This window comes from Callorhinchus milii, unplaced genomic scaffold (assembly GCF_018977255.1).
Source record: "Callorhinchus milii isolate IMCB2004 unplaced genomic scaffold, IMCB_Cmil_1.0 Scaffold16, whole genome shotgun sequence".
In the NCBI taxonomy this organism is placed as follows: domain Eukaryota; kingdom Metazoa; phylum Chordata; class Chondrichthyes; order Chimaeriformes; family Callorhinchidae; genus Callorhinchus; species Callorhinchus milii.
In genome coordinates, this window is record NW_024704757.1 from 13,684,052 (window position 1) to 13,708,262 (window position 24,211).

The 24,211-nt window shown below is 40.3% G+C and overlaps 1 protein-coding gene across 11 annotated transcripts in view; it reads right to left on the reverse strand.

Annotated features, from left to right (window-relative positions):
- Positions 1–24,211, reverse strand: part of rbfox1 (RNA binding fox-1 homolog 1) — a 642,946-nt gene that overhangs the window by 174,985 nt on the left and 443,750 nt on the right. The window contains exons 1-2 of one of the 11 annotated variants that reach the window (XM_007893781.2): positions 11,582–11,629; positions 11,283–11,468 (exon numbers count right to left, since the gene is read on the reverse strand). The exons of the other annotated variants lie outside the window; for them this stretch is intronic. Coding sequence (XP_007891972.1) covers positions 11,283–11,369 — 87 coding nt within the window. The 5' untranslated portion in view covers positions 11,370–11,468; positions 11,582–11,629. Of the gene's footprint in view, positions 1–11,282; positions 11,469–11,581; positions 11,630–24,211 lie in introns of those variants that run through there. 11 annotated transcript variants of the gene reach the window in all.

The following is a 24,211-nucleotide window of genomic DNA, read 5'->3' on the forward strand; positions in this document are numbered from 1 at the left end:
AATTCATATTAATTTCCAGTAAATCACCAAGAAGTCGAGAGGACTGCAAATAATCTTTGTAATATACTCGCTGCTTAACACACAAAAAACGCAGAACAGAATTGTAAGCCCTAATTTTTTTTAAAGGGTGGGAAGTAATATTGTGTTATTTAATAATTATAATCAGTTGCTTAACTATTCTTGTACATTACTTGCAGTGACGTCCCTGCTCGACTTTATGTGCGCATTTGTGCTGAACCTAACTCATCTGTGTTATCAGCATTCATCTTATTTAGGCCCGTGTATATGTTACCATTTTATTGACTGGCAGATGGCATGTTGAATTGTGTCTTATTTTTAGTGGCGTGTGGTTTTATTACTCGGATAATAAATAGTACAAAGAAACAGCATCACTAACTAAGCTCCTGTTTTTTTTTATCCAGGGCCTCTAATCCTGAAATTAGCATTGTGGGTTCCCAGTATGGTAACATCAAAGTGCGTTATGCTTCACCACTCCGGCAGACAGCTCTATGTGCTCGGCAGAAATTAGTGCTGTTCTTATTTGGGGGGACATTTAATGAAACGATTTGAGATCAGAAAGCTGGATGTTACAGTGATGAGGAAAGGTCCAGGCATGATAAGGGGATGATTGCAAATGACCTTAAGACTCACAACTGATTTTAATTGGTTTGGGGGCTCCCTTGCACAAAAAAAACCCTTCTTAACCATAGATTTTGTCAGCAAATTCAAGGGGGAATTAAATAGCAATCTGGTGAAGAATTCAATTGAGCGGTATGAGAGATTGAGTAGTATATTTATTATTTTATAATTTATTTTTACATTGGGACCTGCTGGATGGATTGCAATGCGTTTCTCTGTACCACCACCTCTCCACCTTCTCCCAGTCCTTTATATTCCAATGCTGCTCCTGCTAGAGATCCTCTAAACACTTGAAATTCATCCCCCCAAAATCCTTTGTTTTAGGTAGTAGCATAGAAAACGGGGAAAGATACATTCACACTCACACAAAAAAACATCTATTAGACAATTATCAGGGTGAAATTGACCACATATTTAAGAGGGGACCATGGATAAGATGTGTTAATGGGTTCCTACTTCTCTATGTTCCTAAAGTGGAACGGGAAAATTAGAGGGAAATAATTAGCAGGATCCTATACAAGAACGTGCCGCTCACAGTGATAGGATTTTTAGAAAACACAGGGGGGGATCAAATACCTGCTACACATTATAAAACGATAAATTCCAATAGCTCCATTCACAATAATGTACAACTTAAACAGACCGTAAATTGAAAGAGGTTATTATCAATCACCGTGACCCAAATGAGGATTTTGGTTCTGGAATTAATGAAACTGTCCTGGGCTAATAATTCATTTAAACGCAGCCAATTAGCCAATCAAACACCTCGGCGATATCAGGCAATCCATTAACACAGCGACAGGCTCTACCGATGGCCGGGAAACCTACTGTGCGCGTGGGCTGAGTGATCAGACCATAGGTCGCCACAACGTTCTCAAGTCCACTGCTGTCAGAGAGCAGTAGGTAGTAATAGCATTAGTTTGTTTCTGATCGCTGTCATTACTAGCCCAGAAGGTCCCACATAACATAAGAAACTTCACAACTCTGTTACTGCTATAATCAAGGCTCTATATACTGTAATTAATTGTTTTATTATATTGCACAGCAATATACTGCAGGGACTTTAGCGTATGGGGAGTACGGGTAATAAATCCATTTGATAGGCAGACTTTTCTCACTGTAGCAGCTTGTCTTCTGCACGTCTCTGATGTGATGTCTCTGCGAGTCCTCACGCCAATGGCAGAATTGCCTCCGGTCATCAAACGGGGAATGAAGCAACTTCAAAAGGTTTGTTCTCATTGAAGGAGAAGTGGAGTTATTGAATTGTAACAGTTTGCTATTACTGGGAACATCACAAGGTAACTGCATTAAAAATACATATGAGGGGCTAATTTACCTAATTATCTAATTCGCAGCATTTCTTAATAAAGAATCCCATTTGAATTCCTGTTAAACTCCGCTCCAGAAATAGATTGTGCCTGAGTAGGTTCTCCTGGGTCAGAGTGAGTTCTGTTTAGGAAAGCAGAAGGGCTCCTATTTTTTGGGCAACTCGGACTCTTTACTAAAAAGTTGTCCCATTAAGAAATACAGCAAATCACACTCCACAGTAGTTGCAAGAAACACACACAAAATTTAGAATAAAGTATATTATTGCATATTTAGTGTTCACAGCCACTGCATTAAAAGCAAAAATGTGAACGAATGATCCTCGTGTGTCTGTTCATCACTCGTGTCTCAATCTCCTCAATGCTTTGCAAGTGTACATCATTGACAAAACCCTAGCAATAACAACCCATGCATTTGATATAGTGACTAAAATGTCAAAATGCCTTAAAGTGCCTTGCAGTAATTATAATATAATTACCCTTGGTTTGATATCGCACCTTATCGCATTGTCGAAATGTCTCAACTCACTTCACAGGATTTTACTGTAAAGCGATTGGGTATTTGTAGGCAAACACAGCAACCGATAAGAGCATAACAATGTCCCACAAACAGCCCATTGCAGTGAATGACCACTCATATTTGCTGCCGATGGTGGCGAGGACACCTTAGGGGAGAATCTCCCTTCTCTTTTCGAATTGCAAAGGCAGGCAAGACCTTGTTTAACCTCTCATTCAAAGGATGGCACCCCTGATGATGCACACTCTCCCATCACTGCCCTGGAGTGTGAGTATGACCTGTGATACTAATAAGATACTTGCACAGTATATACCAGTAGCTCATTGGTAAAACTATCACATTTGCTCATTCGATGTTGTTACTCCAAGTAATCGTTAACATCTTGGCCTTAAACGAACAGAAATATTTGTGCAAAGAGACTATCATTATTCAAATGCTTGATTTCCAATGGTTTAAATGAGGATTCGTCTTGGAGCGATTTTATACCAATACTCCAGAACTGCAATAAATTGACTGGGATTAAACTTCTAACCGTTCATAGTTAACTGCAAAGTAGATAAATGATATTGGGTTGTTGCAGAATTCATAATTAGTCTGACTAATAAGATGGCATTAAGAATGCAAAATATACCTGCCAACTTAACTAGACAATTTGTTCAGACTGCAAACAAAGCTTCGCTGCACTATTGAATTAAGCTACATTATCCAATATTAAAATACTTTCCTTCAAGCAATTTGTAGTAATCAGGGAACATGAGTAAAGTGCAAAAGTGTTTTAATCAAGGTTGGATTAACGAATACAACTTTCAATCTCTACTACGAATGGAACAAAAAACAGTACATTGCAGTCGTTGGACTGAATTCATTTCGCAGTAGGATAAGAAAGACCATTCTTGTTGGTTTCATTACTATGGAAATGTGCTTATTTGAGTTAAGTACAGAGCAAGTGCAGTAAGGATTTCAAAGAATGAGACCAAGGATTGGGAGGTCAGGACTAAACTATAGTGACAGGTTGGGAAATATTCTCTCGAACTGAGGAGGCTGAGTTGTGAATTAAGTGATTTATTAATTATAGAAAGCCTCAACAAACGAGCGACTTTTCCTCCAGTGGGTCCATCAGCTAGGTGCGGACACAACCTTGAAATTCGGGCTACACGGGTTAGCAAACCCGTAGAGAGTGATAAGAATCTGAAATGCACAGCCATGGAAGAAAAATTAATTGAGGTATTTCAGAGAGAGAGGAGTGACACTATTAGGGGATATGGTAGGGAGATGAGAATGGGGGTGGCTGTATTATGAGAGCCATGAAATAGTCTGTGGTAGAGTAGGGTTGATGGGCTTTCTCCTCTTATTCACTTCCCATTTCGACTACAAAACGTACAACTTTCATTTATATAGCACCCTTCACACGGAATAGAGTCTTGGAGTGCTTAAGTCACAGTACAAAATACTCTGCTGAGCTTTGAGACATTTTAACAACGTGATAAGGCCCTCTAGCAAATGCAAGGATTCTTAATTTTTGTTACTTTCCTACGGAGTTTTTAATCAAATGCAATACAAGTTGTTGATACCAATTTTGGGGTGTGTCGGAAGGGAAGGTTTGACTCCCCTCCCTCCTCGTGAATGTGATGGTTTTTGAACACGACACTGAACTCTGATGCGCTGTACTATTGTAATATTCTTAATACAGGTTATGATTGAAAATATCCCTCTCTCTATTTTAAATTGGTTTTAAATTGCAGTTAATGTCATACTCACATTTCTCTTTATATTGGTTGCACAAACAGAGCAATACATTTCTAATGTGTATGTGCGCAAATATCATTGGAGAGACGTACTTGCGTGTTCCCCCCTCCCCCCAACATAAAAGCGCATTTCATAAAATTCTTCCTAATGTTACATTTGCCTACTGTAGCAAAAATGCCCTCTCTCAAGTCTTCTCCCTTGACTGCAGAATCTAAAACGACTGACCCTGAAATGCCAATCCCCAAAGCTACTCAAAATTTTAACAAGCTAAGTGGCTTCACTGATAGCCTTTCACTTATTAGTGGCTTTTTTTTTGTTTTCTCCCCTCGAATAGACAATGCAATTTATATTAAACAAAAATATCCCCTGTCATGGTATTGCGTTTGAGTATTGGACCAGTTATATGCTGCCTAATTAAAAACCGAGGCTCCGATTTAAGAGTCAATCTGATTTAACTTAAATTCTTCTTAAGAGGTAAGTGGTTTGTGCCAAAGAAAGTGTATCGTCTTAAAATAACAGGCAGAGGCACTTACAAAGTTATGCACACATAGAAGACGCTCGTTTCACAAGGCAATAATAAGAGGATGCAAATGGAAACCAATTTCAATTAAGCTTAGTGTCTACATTTTTTTTTAAAAAAACAAAAATTTCAATATTCATTCTCCAAGTCTTATCGATATTCATTTACTGTCAACTAAATTATCAAGAAAGTGTCGTTCGCTATTTATTCACGGGCTACAGACAGAAATGGTTGAAATGATTGTCCGGCGGATACTTTTCATGTAATAAAATACTCGATCATTATGGATTTGCACTTTCAGGAGGAAGGCTGGAAGAATTAGCCAGCTTTAGTCTCTGCTAATGCAGCCTGAAATTGGCAGCCTTTGTAAATGCAAGAGACCCTAAACAGTATCCGTTGTAGGCTGAATAAAGCAGCAGAAACCACTGAAAGAGAGAGGTCGCATTTCTCCTCTGGTAAGGAACTGTGCTTTTCATATTCCAAGCAGGCAGGCAGGCAGAAAGCGCCACTCTTCTGTCATCCTTCGACAGTTATAGACTTGCACCACAGCTTATTAAAGATTAAGGTTTACTCAAGCGCTACATTTGGGCCATATCCCTGTCCAGAGCCCAGCATTCATTAAAAGGGAAGAAATAAGAGATTATTACACCACAAAGTAATTTCAGTCAACGTCTTCCTCCTACATGTCAACTGACCCCTCCCCACCCCTTGAAGAAAGAGGAACTATTTAAACATGCAATTTGTATCCTGTATTTCCATGTTAGTGTCAGACAATACAGACTGTCCAAATGTCACAGGTGTCAGAACAAAACAAACCCAAATCTCAGAAGGCTTTGTAAGAAAGCTTTCATCCCATCTATGACTTTTTCCACACTGTATTCCTTGTCAAATGGAGACATTGTGCCTGTTCCATTTTGACACCAAGAGAACATAAAGGGTGCTCTTATTTTAACAGCCTGTCAGAATCTTATATAAAAAAAAATCAAAAGCAGATTACAAGTGACCCAAAGGCGAGGGGGGAAAAAAAAAATCAGAATTTACTAATGCTCACAGGTCCAAGACTCTACGCACAAATGGCCAGATGTAAAGTCAAAGGGAACCAATCGCTTTAATGCTAAGAACCAAAACGCCCTGAAAATTCTTTGCTGGTGACGCAAAAAATACCACCACAATCATTCGAGGTCGTAATTTATTGATATTCATTCCAGGAATCGAATGGCAACCATTTACTTCCTTTTTTCTGGTCGAGCTCCGGCCGGTTATGCATAAAGAAGATGGTTCTCTGCTCAGCAAATGAGTCTAAAACGGATTAATTACTGGGGGCAACGGTGTCTAAATATCCATCGTCAGTGAAAGGTTTGTCCTGTCATGGCCATATCAGATTGTTACATAGGAACAGGAGTAGGCCATTCAGCCCCTCGAGCCTGTTCCACTATTCTATTAGATCATGGCTGATCTGTATCTCAACTACAATTACCCGGTCTTTGCCCCATATTGATTCCCCTGGGGGTAGCAAGAGTTTGGATGGCTATTTCTTTCGTGACGGGAACCCACAGCAAATATTTGCCAACCTCATTGGAATAAACCATTGTAACTTCAAACAATCATTAAGTTTTCAGAATCCAATTGACTCCAGACCAAAGTGTTGAGATAATCAGCATATTAAAGGCAACAGTATAACCATATGTTAATTATGTAAATTATTCATTTTAATCAGCTAGAACCATGTAAGAATTACTAAGAATGCAAATGTTCAGCGTTATTAAAAATCTCATTAATATTCATCTTGGTTACATGCACGAACGTATCCATCCGAACAGATGAATTAATAGTTAGATGAGAGATGAAAGAGCTGCAGGGCATTTCTGTGAAAAAAACATCTGTCTTCTCCTGTATCCCTCCCAGCTCTCCACTGTACAGAAAATGACTTCACTAGAAAAAGCCCCATGAAACAACTTTGCTTGGCACAGGCTGCATTTCACAATCATCAATTCTGCTGACTGTAGCCTTTCATCATTGACTAGCTTTCATCGGGAAAAGTTACGGGTACTATTCTTTCCCCATTCACCTCTTCCCAAGCCCCAACAATTGGAATCTCACAGACTTCTGCCACGAATTGAAACAAAAAAAAACCCAACAACGGCTGTGTTTTGCTCATTTCTTTCCCCCACGTTTTACAAGTGTCGGCTTTTGAATTCTAATGCAATGCTCTGCTAGGTAATTAACACTTCATGAATAAGCATTTATGGTAGACGTCAGCTCTGGCTTTGACAACCTTATAAATAAAGGTCTTGAAATGAGCAATTTTAAAATTTGTGCTTAACCAGTCTACCTAAACATTTACTGATGGAGCCCTAGTTTCCCTTTTAATAATTTTCATTTGGGGGCAACACCTTACCACATTGGGAAGACGTCTTATAGCGCTTCACAGGATTTACTGTGAAATGACTGTGCATTTTGCAGGTGAACGCAGCAGCCAATTTGCACACAGCAATGTCCCACAAACAGCCACAAAGTGAACGACCATTATTTTTTGGTGGCCAGAGCACCAGGAGAAACTCCATTTTCTTTTATTGAGCTTTCAGAAATGCTTGCCCAATTGCTATATAATAATAATAATAAAACACAAATGCACATTCTGTAACGTATTATTATTATTTTCGAATAATAATAATCATCCTTGCATTTGATATAGCACTTTATCACGTCTTCAAGACGCCTCAAAGCGTTTCACAGAATGAAGGGACTTTTGACGATATTCCTATTTCCAGGAACTGAGCCTATTCTAACACCTAACTCACCAACCTGATGACGATGTTTATTTTTAAATATCAGTGGTAAGAGAGAGCCTTGGTGACTCTGCTTCAGATAATTTAAATATAGTCTCTGCCGAGTCCTGATGGTTTGGTTGAGACATGGCTGTAGGGTGGGGGGGGTGTGGGGCTGGGGGTGGCTGTGTGGGCGGGTGGGTGTGTGTGTGCATGCGCCTGTGTTCGGTGGGACAAGACTTCATTAAATTGCATTTCAAGTGCATGTGTAAATTTAGCTTAGGGAAAAGTGGTAGCTGACAGCTCAGCAACTGTTGAGTGGCATTCTTCAGCAAAGCTCCACTGAGTATAAAGTGTGGGTTGAGCACATCTCATCCCAGTGAAATAAAACACCCAAATACTCTGCGCCGAAGCAATGGAGAATTTCTCTGAGATCTTAAACAAACACCAACTTTGAGCTAATGACAAGTGGAATAAACCATTGTGTTCTCTTCCGCACACTGAGATTTCCAGTGCTGATCAAGATTGTTAAGCGTTTATTGCATCTTGCGCTTCAAATGATTTTTTTCTTCTTCTTACAAACGCAGCAACATTGACATTGATGAGTTAAGGAATTGACGTTCGCGGACAAAGAAAAATGAGTGGAGGTTAAAAAGAAACTAAACAGCAGACTTTGCAATATTGCAGGCGTGCGTTTCTGCGCTGGCTTCGCTGGATGTAGCTGGTGAAGAGCAAATGCCACGGTTCACAGTTGTGCGTAAGCGGACTTATTAATAGAAACACTCGGCAGCAACAAACAAATAGACTTTATTTAGCCAACTTGCTATCGCGTTAGAATAACACAGAACAAAGAGAGTGGACAGCCTGGAGTTTGAAATCTCAGATACTTGTGGAGCCAAGGACCATTCTTAATAATAACCAGTGGGTAAACTCACCCAGAGGGAAAGCAGATACAATCCTGTTATCACAGCTCCATTGGATGCATGTCTATTTGGAGCTCCCCCTTCTCCCTCATACCATAAAAAAAGCACGGAAACCTTCATACCATGGACTTCAATCTCCACCCTCGGCCTGAAATTCTACTGAGTTTTAGCCTGTAGGGACTTTTTTTTTAATATAAAGATTGTGACGAATGGTGGAAAATTCTTAAATTCGGTCTTAATCTGAAAGTGGTTCAAGATCATCAGAAAACCAGCAGTTTTCAAGGTGAAGGCTGATTTTAAGAAGTTTTCCATAATTCTGCACAATCTTAGAGTTCAGGTGAAACTGTATGACTGTCAATTTATTGTCTAGAGACTCAGATACGTAAATGGCCATTGGTTTGTGAGAGATCAGAGGTGTGTTTGGTATTCAGACAATTGGAAATCATGTTGATCCAATAATAAGATGTTATTGTATGTAAGTTTACACTATACACAACAGAACAAACTACAGGGGAATAGAATGGGTCTCCTGGGTCTCAATTTACATAGCATTTCAGAACAGTCAAAATGTTGGCAGGTTGTTGTATTTAGTCTCGACTTTGAAGTCGCTTTTCTGTAGTTCTTAAAATAAACTTACAGATGGGGGTGGGCGCTAAGGTTTGTGGCTGTTGAATCAAGAAAGCCAACACAGGCACAATGGACTAAATGGTCTCCTTCTGTGCTATAACATTTCTATGGCTCTTGAGAAATTCTTGATTGCATCAAAGAGGGAAGCATCAAACAATAATCATTAATTATTACAGTACAGTGCTCATAAAATAATACCCTGCAATTTTTCCATGTCTTTACCACAACTCTTAAAACTAGAATTCCACTTGAAAAATCTCCTAACATGAGTCACCCTCTCCCTTCCCACTCATGATGGCTTTTGTTGGAATTAAATTAGATTTACCAATCAAGTCCCATATGCTTTCCCCCCACCCCCCCAATACAGGGCAGTTTTATATAGTTTGTCTCCAAAAACAACACTCGAATAATTCATGGTAGCCAGGTACAATAGTGTTCCCGCTGGGTTAAGTCAAGGCTCCTCAAATTTAAAAGCCGCTACATCAATTCAATCTGTTGGGTAATGTCCTTATGCTGGCATTTTGTAATGACGGTAACATTCCAACAAATCAATAGTTATTTAATTCCCAACAAGCTCCCAAGTCCATTAAACCTGATTACATTCACCAGATTCAGCTGTGTGCAGTTATTTTTCGTACCCCGGCACTTAATCTATAAAAGGAACTTATGAGAACTTTCAGAAGCAATTTCAGCATCAATCAGCATAGAGCAGAAGGTGCGATTCTGTGCAATCATTTACTGGCTGAACTGGAGATAGCCTGTGTAGCCTGTGGATGCTAACATGTGAACTTCGCCCCCCAAAAAATTGGGATGGATGTGGAAAGCTACAGCACAGGTCCACATCTATTAATGTTCGCTCTTGTATGAAGAACAGCTTCCACACACTGGTGCCAGGAAGTGTACTGAGCTTTCAATATCAATAATAACTTTCCATGGATCAATACATTTATGCTTTATATACCTCTGTCCTATATTGAGTAAAGGCTTAAATGGAGGAGATGAAGAGCAGGAAAATTAGGGGCTCCAGGCTTTCTTAACCAGGCTCGCTTTTCCTCCCTGGTCGAAAGATTTCAGTCCGAGTGAAGCAAAGTGCAAATATCCAGTTAGATTCAAGCCCAAACAAGTAGAAATTCCAAGTCTCTAGGTTGTGTGAATAAATGATGATTCTGGCGTCAGTTTGTATTGTTGCACAGACCCTGACCTTTTTATTCTCTAAAATGCTTCAAGACCTAAACTGCTGCTAACATCATTAGGCATTTTACACGCTCCCTGAGCAGTTTAAGTTTGTTTCCACTGTTAGGCTTTTTTATGTTCAGAAGAGCAACATCCACAAAACGACGCTGCTCATTCCGAAATAAATGCTCTTCTGCCTTCAATAAATTCCCAGACAATGCGAAGCACACATTGATCGTGGCAATGTAACTATTCTTATTATACGTTTCAAGATTGGATCAAATAAGCAAACTTTTGCGGAAATAAATATTCATTGCAATGCTATGCTAATGGTTTTGGTGAAGCCAGAGGCGAATGTGTTAGTGTTAATATTCCAGAACACGATTTCAATTGGAGTACCGCATTTAAAAAATATATATATATATATACACACATTGCTACACACAGCCCACATAGAAAGTTTGATTTCTCATTAAGTCTCCTAACAATCCGAAGTAATGAAAGAAATGTTTCTTGCAGTGAGTGAGAGGCTGAAATGTGTGGCTTAGGACTCTACTGAGTATTGAAATTCCTACTAAACTTCGAAACGCAATTCAGTTACTGTCAAAAGTCCTTTTAAGGGCTGCTGTGGATTCTTCAGCATTTCCCTTATTCCCCACACTAAAGCACTTAACTCTAAGCCATATCATGATAAGTTACTTTGCCTCTTGTTCTGCCGTGGGAGTGCTGAGTCCCTTTGTAAGCTGGGGATGGATGGCAAATCCCTTGCCCTGTGGTCAACCTCGAGAAGTGAAGGCATGAATGTTAAGCAGCGGACAGATCAATACCAGCGAATATAGCTCAACTACACCATTTATTCAGCCATGAGAGATGTCAATACATAGATTAGGGTGATCCATCTTTTTGATTTCCTACTGTCTTCCATTGACTACATGAGGGCTTTTGCCTGTATTAAGAGTGTTTGCCTTCTCAACCATAAAAATTCCAATTATTACTCTAAGTGCACTGGCGTTAAGTTGCTTGTTGGAAGTGGCCTTGCATTACCTGAACAACTCCGGTGAAGTATTGGGCTGTCGGCAGAATCATGGACAGACTGTAGGGATGCAGCAAGGCTCCTTGCGATGACAGCATTGTATCACGACCTTTCCTTTGCTGGTTCTAAACACTGGGATTCATCAGCCGAAGGTTAACACAAGCGAGGGGAAATGTATGCTGGTGTCCTGGGTTCTCCTAAACCACACAGCGAGATCAGAGGTAACAGTTACAGGTCTACGAGTTAGATCAGCAGGCAGCAAATCTTTGTGAGTCAGCAAGTATTAACATTAAAAATTTCACTAAGATACCCAGATAGAGACAAACAGCAGCTGCATAGCCTAGAGTACCGAGAAGGAAGATGCTATTCTGGACTGGTTCATCACATGACAACTCCACACTTTTTTTTAATCTTAATATATACACCAAGCAGGAGACCTGCGCTCCAGGAGGCCAAATCAATTGGCTGACGTCAAAAATAACATGTCCCAGGAAATGGGTAAGTTGCAAACAAATCCTTAAAAAAGTAACCCATTTACCTTGTAATATCCAACAAAAACAGGGTACTCGATTAGACACTCTGCTTAATTTCTTAGCTTGATTAAAAGTTTCAGACCCAAGATCTGATGCATTGGCCAATTATTTGACATCACGCCCCGGCTGTTTGGTGGTAATTGGTTCTCGTGTATCACTGAAATTCGATCACAGGCCACAGGAATGTCCCAACAACTGCTTGCTGAGCCCTTGCACTGACAAATAGCACTGCTAACTTTAGACACCACGCTCAGACTCCTTGCTGTGCTAACACGAGGATCTGGGCATGACAGCTATCGGATGACGACACGACTTTTCTTTTGGACGAACTTAGCGTTCAAAAACTCAGTCAACATATCCAGCCATAGAACATTCTACCCTCGGTTTAATTTTGAGCCCTACGACTGATACGTTCAATATTTCTCCATAGCACTTCCATTATGGTGGCAAAAACTGGGCTAATTGTCAGTTTACAAACTGACTTAACAACAAACTGCTATGTCGTAGGGTTGGCCAGATTGACCCCTGATTCACTGTCCCTTTGTGTGAGATCTTCACAGAATATACTGTCAAGTGAATGGACTGCATATTGGGGCCCACAAAAGTGTACTACAGTCAATTCACTTTACAGTGTATTCTGTGAAGCGCTTTGAGACTTCTCAAAGATGTGATTAAGGTGCTATAGCTAATGCAAGGATTATTATTAACTTCATAAAGCTGGCTCAGTATTGTTATTCTATTACTGGAGAGGGGTTATAGGAGAGGGGAATAGGAGGGTGCTGATGTGGAGTACGAACACTGATACCGACTCGAAAGTGATTCAATAACAGACGACTGATGAAGATGATCTATCAGAACACCCGGGTCTACTCACTAACAATGTTTAATTACTCAAATGACAGTACACGCTTTAGTGAAGAACTCTGGCTGAACTTGTCCTTGTGTATGTAACAAATAATTTCACAGTTGCAGTGTAACCAGCACAATATCTTCTGAGGCAGCAATAATTTTAACACTGAAAATAGATGATTAATTGCTTTTCAATTTTTACTGTTCTGCTCTTTCTCCCCGCACCACCCCCCCCCCCCCCCCCACACACACACACAAACCAATTTTTGCACTTAAAGAACATAAAGCAAATCGACAATCCTAGACCTACTTGGGTTTCCTCAATAAAAGTTGAGACATTTGATACGTGCCGTGAATCAGTCGCTCTCACTGCAATAACTTGCACTAATATAGCACCCTTCACGAGGAGTACTGTCTCGGTGCACTTCAAAGTGGTGGGGACAGATGTCTCCTCTCCAAGCCTGATTTGCCTGAGTGGAGGGGGTTGGGTGGAGGGGCGAACAGAGGAGTGAAATAATAATAATCCTTGCATTTGATATAGCGCTTTTCACGTCGGGGGGACGGCCCAAAGCACTTCACAGAACACACTGTAAAGTGAATTGACTGTATATTTGTGGGCAAACGCGGCAGCCAATTGCGCACAGCAATGTCCCACAAACAGTCATAGATTGAAAATGACCAATTTATTATTGTTTTTGGTTTTTGGAGGGATTATTATTAGGCTCTGTGTGGAGTAAGGAAACTTGCCCAAGGTTTCGCCCTCTGCCTGGAATTGAACTCAGGTCTCTCGCTTGCAAAGCGAGTGCTCTAACCACTGAGCTGCAGGACTCCACAATGGGAGAAATGGGAGAAGATTGGATAGATAGGGAGTTGCTTGGGTGTGAAAGGATTTAGAGGTGGGCATGAGGACCTTGATGTTGTTCCGCTTTGAGATAGGAAGCCAAGGAGCCTGTGAGGCCTGGGGCACAAGGATGTGTTTTATGTTCCTCTTCCTCACTTGCATACGACACCCCTCACAATCCTCTCTCAAGCTCCCCCCCAAACCCCTCCCTTCCCGGACTGCCTGCCGTCTCTAAATCTCTGGACGCGTTTCAATTAATTCCTCGTCTCAATTTCTCGCCTTTCCGCACGTGGTACTATTTAAAAAAAAATCTATTTTTAAAAGCCGATGAAAATGTATTGGTGGCGGATTGCAGGAGATCTAAAAGAAACAATTATCGATTTCTCAATTGAATCCAGGCCAGCCTAGCCATAGAGCGGAGCCATTCAGAATGCACTTGCATCTAAGGGACCAACTGGTCTGTGCTTTGTGTAGTCGGGGAATAAGACCGCATTACCGTTATATAGAACTGCCCCTGTTGCGGGATAATTAATGACCAGACGAGGATGGAGGCTCTAAAGTTTCTACAGGAAATCGGTTTTGTTTGGAGAGTCAGAAGAAGATCTTCTACTAATTTCTCTGGAGTTTTAGGTTTTTTTTTTTCCCCTCCATGTACCATGGTTACAATTGCAAGGAGTCATCTATCAAAAAAAAAACTGGGCGAACGTCATAATAGGGTAGAAAGGGAAGGAACAGCTAAGCTGGAAAGATTTACAGCCCAGAGTTCGCATATTAACAATCGCTTAAAACAATCACCGTTCAGCAGGTGAGAGATTTGATATGTTAAATATTGAATTTAACGGCAACATTCCTCTGTATTTTTACTAAATTTCATTTCACAACCACGCTTTTATACGTTTTGAGAATCAAGGTATCAGTGGACTTAATCATCACTGCCATCCTATGGTCTATGTCCCCTTGTGTTAAATCTTTTTTCGCCCACAAAATACAGTCAATCTACTTCACAGTATATTCTGTGAAGCGCTTTGAGACGTCTCAACATCATGATAAGGCGCTATATCAAACGCAAGGATTTTTTTTACTATCATCTTCAAAAACAAGAATGCAAACATACGACATGCACAGTAATCAAAGTCTTCACTGCTTGTTGCTTTTCTTTTTAAAATTTTCCATACCTATTGTACTCCCTTCATCTGTCGTAGGCAGAGAACATTTCCATTCGCTAAACAAAAGAGTAGGAAACCACCAAAATAAAAGCCACACAATATATTTTTCTTGCTTTTATTTTTGTCCTTGAACATTATTTTGCACGCACATAAAAAAAAACCTTTTTACAGCAGGTTTTCTATTTGGACTATATGTTTGCTGCTTTACGAAGGCCTTAAGAGTGTTGCTGCCATGAAACATAATGGCACACACACAAAGAGAAGTGTTCGTCTTTGAATTAAAAAAAAATCAATGGAATTCGTAACTAACTCAAGCCTCCGAAAGAAGGCATTGTTAATTAATAAAAAAGTTTTTTTTGAAAAAAAACTTGCTTATTTAATAACTTGAGAAACAAAGATGGAAAGTTTGGATTGAAAATGAAAAGAAGCGACACTAAACAATATATTTTGTAAAAAAAATTCGCACAAAACTTTTTTTTTTTTTAAGCGAATTTTAGAATAGCTATAGTAAAAAAAAATCCCAAACAGCAGCTTTTAACTACTACACAATAGATTAATCACTGGAAAGATGCGTTAAAAAATGCACTCTTTTGCCCAATTTTGTGTCAACAATGTGATGTAGTGAATCCCCGTGAAAACACAAAATGTTAATTTAGTGTTGTGCAAAATGAATATTAACATTCAATTCCTCCCTAGGACTTGGGATTTCAGGTACAACTTTCGTGAACTTTGAATTTCATGTACAACTTTTTTTTAATATAAAAAGTAGAATGGATCATTTTGGATTTTATATGGTGCTTGCTGCTCAAATTTTCTTTGTTTCAGTTGATGGTTATTAGCCTGAACAGGCCATTAAGTAAGTGACGGTGAAGTTAACAACAGGTCTGGAACATGAGGTATTAATGAGAGCAAATTATTTCAATGTTCAGTACGTGCCCATCAGTCCTAACTCATCTCTTTTGATTCATACTTTGCTCACGTAACCACAGCTCACGTTTAGTTCTGTTGTACAAAATTACGCTTTTCACTTGAAATCTTTTGGTTTAATGCAAAGGAAATGCTAAATTTAGTGACTGATCGCTGCAGAGAAAAAAAAAACGTGGTTAAATTATTGTTAGGCATTGAATAGAGCCAAGGGCATCTCCTAAGGTAAGCGGCAGCAATTGTGGTCCAGTGCACAATTTATAGTACATTCATCTGTTGTTTTAAAGAGGTCCTCGAGGCATTTGAGAAGGTCTTGGGTTAGCCATGTTCAGTATGGACCACACACAGCACGCACCCACAGTAGCGGATCTCAAACGTACAAGTGTGAGGTCCTCAAATCAAGTTCCAATCAATAAAAGCAACATGCGGGGTAAGGCGAAAGGGCAGAGGCAATTAGACGAAGCAATTGCTAATTTGTACAAGTTTCAATTTTTTTAAAACTGTTTGAAATAATGAATGCAGTAAATGTACCAACAGTTTCTGGAACCAGTTCGGGTGCTTCTCTGTATCACAGTACAGAAAGTAGCTCACCACACACTGGTTATAATAATGGAAAGTGGCTGAAACGCTAGGTGTTCAGCAGCAGTGTCAGATTTAATTCCACTCTTTAAATGTGCAGGAAACCTTAAGCAATTTCAGGTTAACCTGTTATAAAAGGCGACCTTTTTTTTTGGTTAAAATCGTGTCCGATGAAGTTAAATGATTAAAATGGAAGTGCGAGAAGAATCTGATTGAATAAGATGCGAGATATACACTTTGCATTTGTGCACTTAAGGACTTTGTTGGCATTATATAGCTATACCGAGGTACAGTATTTATACAAGTCATCAAGGAAATGTTACAACAATTGCTTTGGAAGAAATTTTCATGATAGAAAACATAATATAATCTAGTACAGCTGCTATGTGCAGTACTAGATTACATTATGTTTGCTTTATTGGTTATTCTAGACCACACTTCTTTCTACAGAATAGTTTGTTTAATAGCCCATTAAATCTATACATACACAAGGACAACAATAGACCAGCTGTCTGCTGCATGTGCTTCATAGACACAATCCACACAACAAAAACCCTAATATCCACAGAAAAGGACAAAATAAAACAAAAGAAGTGTTAATATTGTGCTCCTTTGTATTTCCGTGGCCAAATATTTCTGTGCTACCAGTAAATACTGGCCTCATTTATCAGACACCTGCCTCTTCCATGTATCTTGTTGTATTTCTATTTGCATGCTGATGAAAGACACGCCAGGATTCTGCTTACCAGTGCATAATATTACAGGCATTTTCAAACAGCAAAACAGGTCACTGTAATCTAATGTGCTACTGACAAACATAGCAGTCTCGACATTATATGGTCTCTACCCCTGAACGTAAAAACGCAACGTGCAGTCTAAAACATCATGCTGAGCCCAAACTGAAACACTCTGCTGTTTTTTTTTGCAAAATGCAGCAATTTCATTTACCCCCCACCAGAGTCGTCAAATGAAGGGTTTTGGTGTATTTAAGCATATAATACTTGGTATAGGTCTAACTGAGTGAATAATTTAACTTTTTAACTGCATTTGATGGGTATAATGGCTATATTCATTGCATTTGTTCATGAACTTTAATTTGCACTTATTTTTGCATCAGCTCTGCGAATGTTGGGAGCCGTATAAACAAGAGCTGCACAATCTGTGTCCTTTGTATATTCACAGAGCAAAAGGCTGTGGCAGAAAAGTAGCACAGATCTCTGTCGATGGTTCCGATGACTACCAGCAAATACTGTAATAAAAGAAGCCTTCCAATACTCCAGTTGGAAGCACATGCTATGTGTCAGCTCCACCACCGTACCCCTAAGAAATACGCAACCATTCACCGAAGTTCTGAGACTCTGCACACCGAATCATGAGAGATTAAACAATGATCCAGAATGCTTTCTGTGTGGCGCTAACCAATAACTATAAATAAATGTGGATTGAGGACGAAAACCAAATCTAAACGGTCTGAATCGAACCAAAATGTTGACGTGGCAGAAAGGCCACATTGGCACAATGTGATAAAACACACATCTTCAATAAAAACGCCCTCATGTAGACCCAGCACTACAGTTCAATCGTTGGTGCCTGGACACCATCTTGGGGATCAAAAATATTGACCAATGCACTTGAATTCCTTCGCCTACATGACACCTTACAGTAAATCCTGCGAAACGCTTTGAGATTTCCTCCTTTCACGAACGGTGCTGTATCAAATGCAAGGATTTGGTATATAATACAGCAAGTCTTGGCGAAGCACCTTGAGACATCCTGCTCATGTTAAAAGCGTTATGTAAATGTAAATTGTATAATAAAGTTAAGTGTCTCCTTAAAAATGCTTTCCCTTGACCTTAAACACGTTTGTTACTTTGCCCATGGTACAATTTCCATAGTGCTTTGGTGGCTGTATAGAATGCTCCCTGTGCCCTCCTGCTGGTCTGCATAACAAGAATACCGGTCTAGTGTTGATCTGCACCAACAGTATATTGGGACACATTACACTCTGGCCATCAGTGATGCTTAGTAACAATGCTTTGCATCCATTTGTCTTACAGATGAGGGATCCCTGCGTTCTATTCCCCGACAGTCTAACCTCGATCTCTTTCTTATGCCCCTAATCGTCTCACAGAGGAATCTCAGATACCCTGGCAATTATATTGTGATCTTTAGCCAGTCTTGGGATGATTCTGATGTCTCTGGCACGTCATTGAAAAGACTTCCTCCCATCCCCTGGAAATCTGATTTGGAGTTTCAGAAGACTGACGTGTCTGCCCTTCACTAGTATCTGTCTGCCCAAATTGATTTACGAGGACACAAAATATATGACCTGGGCAAAAAAAAATGCCCTCGAACAAAGACACCAAATTTGCTTAGAAGCATTCTGGCTCCTAACATTATCATTTTCAAAGCCAAGCTGATATATTTGGAAGTCAAGCCACAAATAATCCTGAAGTTACTGAACATCAACAATCCAGCAGCCATGAAATGACCAATTTTTAGGCCCAGATTCAAACTTTGAGGTGCTTTTGTGGTCAAAACACGCGCAACGATTGAAGGCTCCCCCGGGGAAATTGCTGGGAGGAGGTTTGTAACTTTTCAGCACTATGGGCGAAACTGATTAGAAGTTCGGAAATTTGACGATATCATTAGAACTTTGAACATGCGCTCTCAAAGCAGATTGCTGTCTGCACCAGTGAAACGAAGTATTCATTTCTCATTGGGCACCTGAAACCAGCGAATTTCATACCATGAGCTTCCAACGCAATACCTGAAGCACTGACCAACAACACAAGGTTTTGAGGATGAGTTGGCATGTCAGGAGGTAGGGGGGGGGGGGGGAAATAAATCAGGAAAAGGTTTAAACAGAAATGGGATGCAGTTTATAAACTAGGGAAGCATCGTCTCAGTCACTGTAGGATGCCATTTGCATTTGGATGGTTTGCATGCTCCAGTGCTGCACTTGCTTGTGCCCTCCTGAGTATTATAAAAAGTTGTTCGCTGGCACTCAAAAAGGTATTTGATGGGCATTTGAAATGATTTATATATATGATTTATTATAGAGTAAAAGATGCTCTGTACACTGGGCCCTTTGTTTCTTTTAAACGACAAAGCAAGCACAATCAAGACACATGTAACGGAATGAAAATAACACCAAATGGATTGAAGTAAAGGTTAAGAAGTGATATAAGAAATAATAATAATCAATAATCCTTGCAGTTAATATAGCACCTTATTGCTTCGCTGAGACATTTCAAAATGCTTCACAGGATAAGCTGTAAAGTGGATTGACTGTATTTTCTATCATTTGCATGCAAGCCACAAACTAATTCCCCCTCCTCCCACCCCACCCCAACAAATATTTAGTCCCCATACAATTTCATCATCAAAATGCAAATGTTTGCATCAAGGAAACACAGGAGATGTTCCAGCAGGAAGTGTGGAGCTATTGTTCATTAAATATTTATGTTGAAGTCCAGTTGCAGGAAGGGCAATATAAATCTTCATTTTTACATGTTAACATCTGCTCAAGGCACTATATTTTACTGTTTTCATTTCTGAAAAAAAAAGCAGAACTACACTATCTGGTGTGATCTGCATCTCTTTATGGTAATGAGGAAGTGGCTTTGCCTATTTCTACAGACAACACAATAAAGTGCAAAAAAAAAGTGAAGGGGTGGATGGTGAGCAATGGAAAGACAAGCAGGCATGAAGCAACACTGCAAGCTAAGCCAATCAACTCTAAAATAGATCTCATCTGCCAGTTCATTTATCGTTCATAGAAACACAATGAAAATATTCCAGTAACTAGGTGAAGCAGATTAAAAAAGCTCCTCCAAATTGTAGAAAGATTGTAAACTGCTAAATTCTACTGATTTATGGTGACAGCATTACTGCATTAAGCAAAACTGCTCTGCACACAGGGACCCTTTCAAAACTCCTTTATTAGCAGAACTGGGCTCTGCCAGGGAACAAAAGCAGTGGTGCAGCGAGTATAAATCATTAATACTGTACCGCACGATAGCTGAATTTGCTGCGTTAGCTTTAAAGCTCTCTGCACTACAGGGATTTCTAGAATGGAATTGGCTGCTATGAAAAGTACTTCATCATTCATTGCATTTGACTGTTCCTGAGACTGTATGGTTTTTTTTTTAAAAAATCTTGCCTGTGCTTTGGCAGCACAAATTAATTCCACGAATCCTTAAAGAAAGTCATTAGTTGCTGCATTTGGTATCAAATATCTGATGGGTGCATTTGCTGATAGCACCTACATTTTTTATTTCGGGGCTTGTTTTATTTCGCATTAAACCAGTAATTTATGGCTCTTATTTTACTGTGTACATTCCCTGACATTTTTCATGAATCTTGTAGATTTGAAAAATGCTTAGGTCCTTAAATCCTGAAGCTCTTTGTAACCTAGCAACCCATTTTATGCTTTATTATATTAAATATTGCACAAGGTATTAATTTTACCCCAAAAAAACCCGTAGAAATAAAAAAAAAAGGCGGTGGTGGTGGTGGTGGAGGAGAAACTGCATTCAAAAAAATATTATTTTCATATTTTCTGAGAGGTGCGATGACTTATTGTGTAGAACTCGGAGGGCATATGACAAACTAATCAACTGCCTGTTTGGTAGCTCAGTTTCCGATCTAGCATTTTAACGGAGTCCAGCACGGAATATTACATTTTCACCATCAAACACGGTAGCATTGCCCCCCTCTGTTCACGCACCCTTTCGTAAATCAGACCGACCGTATTATATCGAGGGCAGAAAGAAACATCTAACTTAGCTTGGGTCAGATACACGGGGATTACCATTTTGACACAAGTATTACAGAATACAGCATATTACGAAAAAGGCAGATAAACAACACACAGACAGACAGACACACACACACACACGTACAAGGACACCCGCAAGTGAAGTTTTATACAGAAAATGTCATGCCACAAGGATAACAAAAACTCACAAATTCCAGGGGACACCAAAGGGAACTCAGAAATCTTCACGTTTTAGTCACACAAGAAGGGTACAGATCTTTACGTCCCCCACACACCAAATTAACCCGGCTAATGCCAAAGCAGCCGTCCTGCATAATAAAGATTATGGGAATGAGCCTAAAATGCTTGCAGAAGTCACTCCGCATTAGATGATAATGACATTCTCCACTGAAATAAATGAAGCTCCTGCAGTGCCCTTCGTCAGTGTTTTAAAAAAGTAAATAACTTCCCTTCTGCAGGGGAAGACTGATTTCACCCCCCACACCCACCCTCTCTCTCTCTCTCTCTCGCACACACACACACACACAAATCTTACTCCTTCCACATAACATTAATTGAGAATACGCAGCCATCTTTCTGACCTAGTGGCACAAGATTCGGATGAGAATGAGCAGAGGCTTAGCAAACTGTAGCATCGCAAGTCACTCGCAATCAGCTATCCATCAACCAATTTTTCTTTTAAAGGCATCGGGAAAAAGCTTTAGTATACAGAGTGCACCACGAGCTGAGGGTGGACAGGGGGGGGGGGGGAGTGACTCAAGACTCTTTTTATTTTATTTTTAATTTATTTTGTCGTCGTTACATCTTTTCCCCCCTCGGTAGGTGTCGATTCTTTCCCTCCCAAGAAAAATCCCTTCAAGAAAATAATAATAATAATTTGGTCACTTCAATCCACGACTGTTTGTGGGACGCTGCTGTACTCAATTGGCTGCCGCGTTTCACCCACAATCTATACAGTCAATTCACTTTACAGTATATTCTGCGAAGCGCTTTGAGACGTCTAGAAGACGTGATAAGGCGCTGTATCAAATGCAAGGATTATTATTATATTCCTTCACCACCACCCCTTTTTTTCCTCCTTCTGACCACCAGCCCTGCTCACACAAAACTCTCTCCAACAGGCTGTGAGCAGACAAAGGCTTCGGAAGCACCCAAACAAGCTTCTCTCCCTCTCTCTTCTCCCCCCACTCTGTCGCTCGTATGGAATACAAGGGTAACCCAGGTTAATTCATCGTCCAGTTGTCTTTTCTTTTCCCCTGCAGCTCTCCCAAGATCAGTGACTTGACACATGGCGGCCAGCAGGTGTGAGCGCTGCTGTGTCAGTTCCAAGTCAATGGGTGATCTCAGTTCAGATGATTTCCTCCTCTTCGCTCTCTCTCCTCCTCTCCACCTCCCAAACCAGGGCCCACAGTGTTAACCTTCACAACCACTGAAAGTATTAGCTGTCTCTATGCCAACAGAATTTGGGCATTACACTACAAATGCGAGGATTATTATATTCTTATTGTCCTGTACCCTGGACACCAATGGATATTTTTGTGACTATTGACTCCATCAAACCACTCAGCCATGATGGGATGGAACAGAGGTCCACACGTCGCCTGTGCTCTGCCACACAGTATAGGGGCTGCGAGTCCCTTCCATGGGAAATTAACAGGAGTCGTAAAGGGAGCAGGTCACCCTTCTGTGGCAATGGCCACATGAGGGGCAAGTCATCGAGAAAATAGGAATGGTAGAGAGAGAGAAAAAAAAAAAAGAAAGACCAGCGAGGGTGGCAATGCCAGAAAAGTACCCAATACTCTGTGAGGTCTGGGTTCTCAGCCTCCAGCAGTAGCTTGAATTTCCAGACCTCTTAAGCTGGCAATGGACGCCAAGGATATATCTGATGTTTCCCTAGGGCCGTATTGGCAGTTCTTGTCGCACAGCAAATAAGTGATGTGGCTTTTTGCCTGGATGCAGTATTTCTCAAAAAAAACACAACAACCTTCCACATAGCGCTCCCTGTTCCACTTTGACTCACTTGTGGTTGTTTGAGCTCTTTTGCCTGTAGGAACTCAAGAGCATCAAGGGCCAAAAGAGATCATTGCACACCCGCTGCTCGATTTCCCATACCCCTCAGATCGATTTCTTTGCTAAATAGCTATCTAATTCCTTCTTGAATCTGCTGACACCACACCACCACCACCACCTCCCTGGATACTCCATTTCACATATTCACCACTCACTCCTTGTGAATGTAATTAAATCCAAACTGGCTGTTTGCCTTCTCTCTTTGAAAGAGAGTTCGAGCTCACTTCTGGCAGGGTTTTGTCACTTTGGCTGCCTGAAATAATTCGAACACTGATGTTCTTTGAGGACAAGTTGTTAATTTTGTAGAAGTGGGTGCAATTTGTCATACAATTCCTAAAGTGGGGTGATCAAAAGTGGTCACAAATACTGTCAAGATTTATCCAAGCTAAACACTAACCCTTTGCCCCTCATCCTTTAAAACATTATATTTGGCATTAACGCATTTGTAAACTGCAAGGAATACTTTTATGCACCTTTATTGCTATCACTTGCGGCTCCTACACAGGCATAACCTTGTGGGAAGGTTGAATGAAGTAAAAGAGAAAGCAATTTAAGATTATGATATAGTTCAAATCAATTTTACTTTATTCCATTGTTTAAGCCACATTGTACTTAGCAGCATGACTATTGCGAAAAAGGACTAGAAACCAAGGTGTAATTCAGAACGCTTAGATTCTGTCCTGGTTTCAGTCAGAACCACTCTCGCCTTTTATGTCAGAAGATAAGGTCGTGGGTTCAAGCTCCCAGTCAGGACCTTGAGCTCATTTGTGCAACACTTCGGGCAGTGTTGCACGGTCGGAGATTCCATCCTTAAGGTGAGGCACAAAACCAAGTTCTACCTTCTACAAAACCAAACCTTTGTACCTGTTCAGATGGATCTTAAAAAAAATAATCGCAGCACAAAGATGCAGAAACGGTAACAAAATACAACTAATGCTTTGGAATAAGCTCAGAGTTGGGTAGAGAGCAAGGCAGCAAACCATGAGAAAGTATTCGAGGGACTGAAATGACCTTTGCAGAAGACCAGCAAGCTGGACAAAACTTGAGTCCATTTCCCAAGTTCAGCACCAGCCCCTGGACTAGCTTCCCCAAAGGGCATTCAAAGTCATGGCCTGCCGCAGAGGGGACTAACAATTGCCTATAATTAACCATAAAGCTCTCGAGAAGAGCTGATCCAGTTTTGTGGGAACCTCCA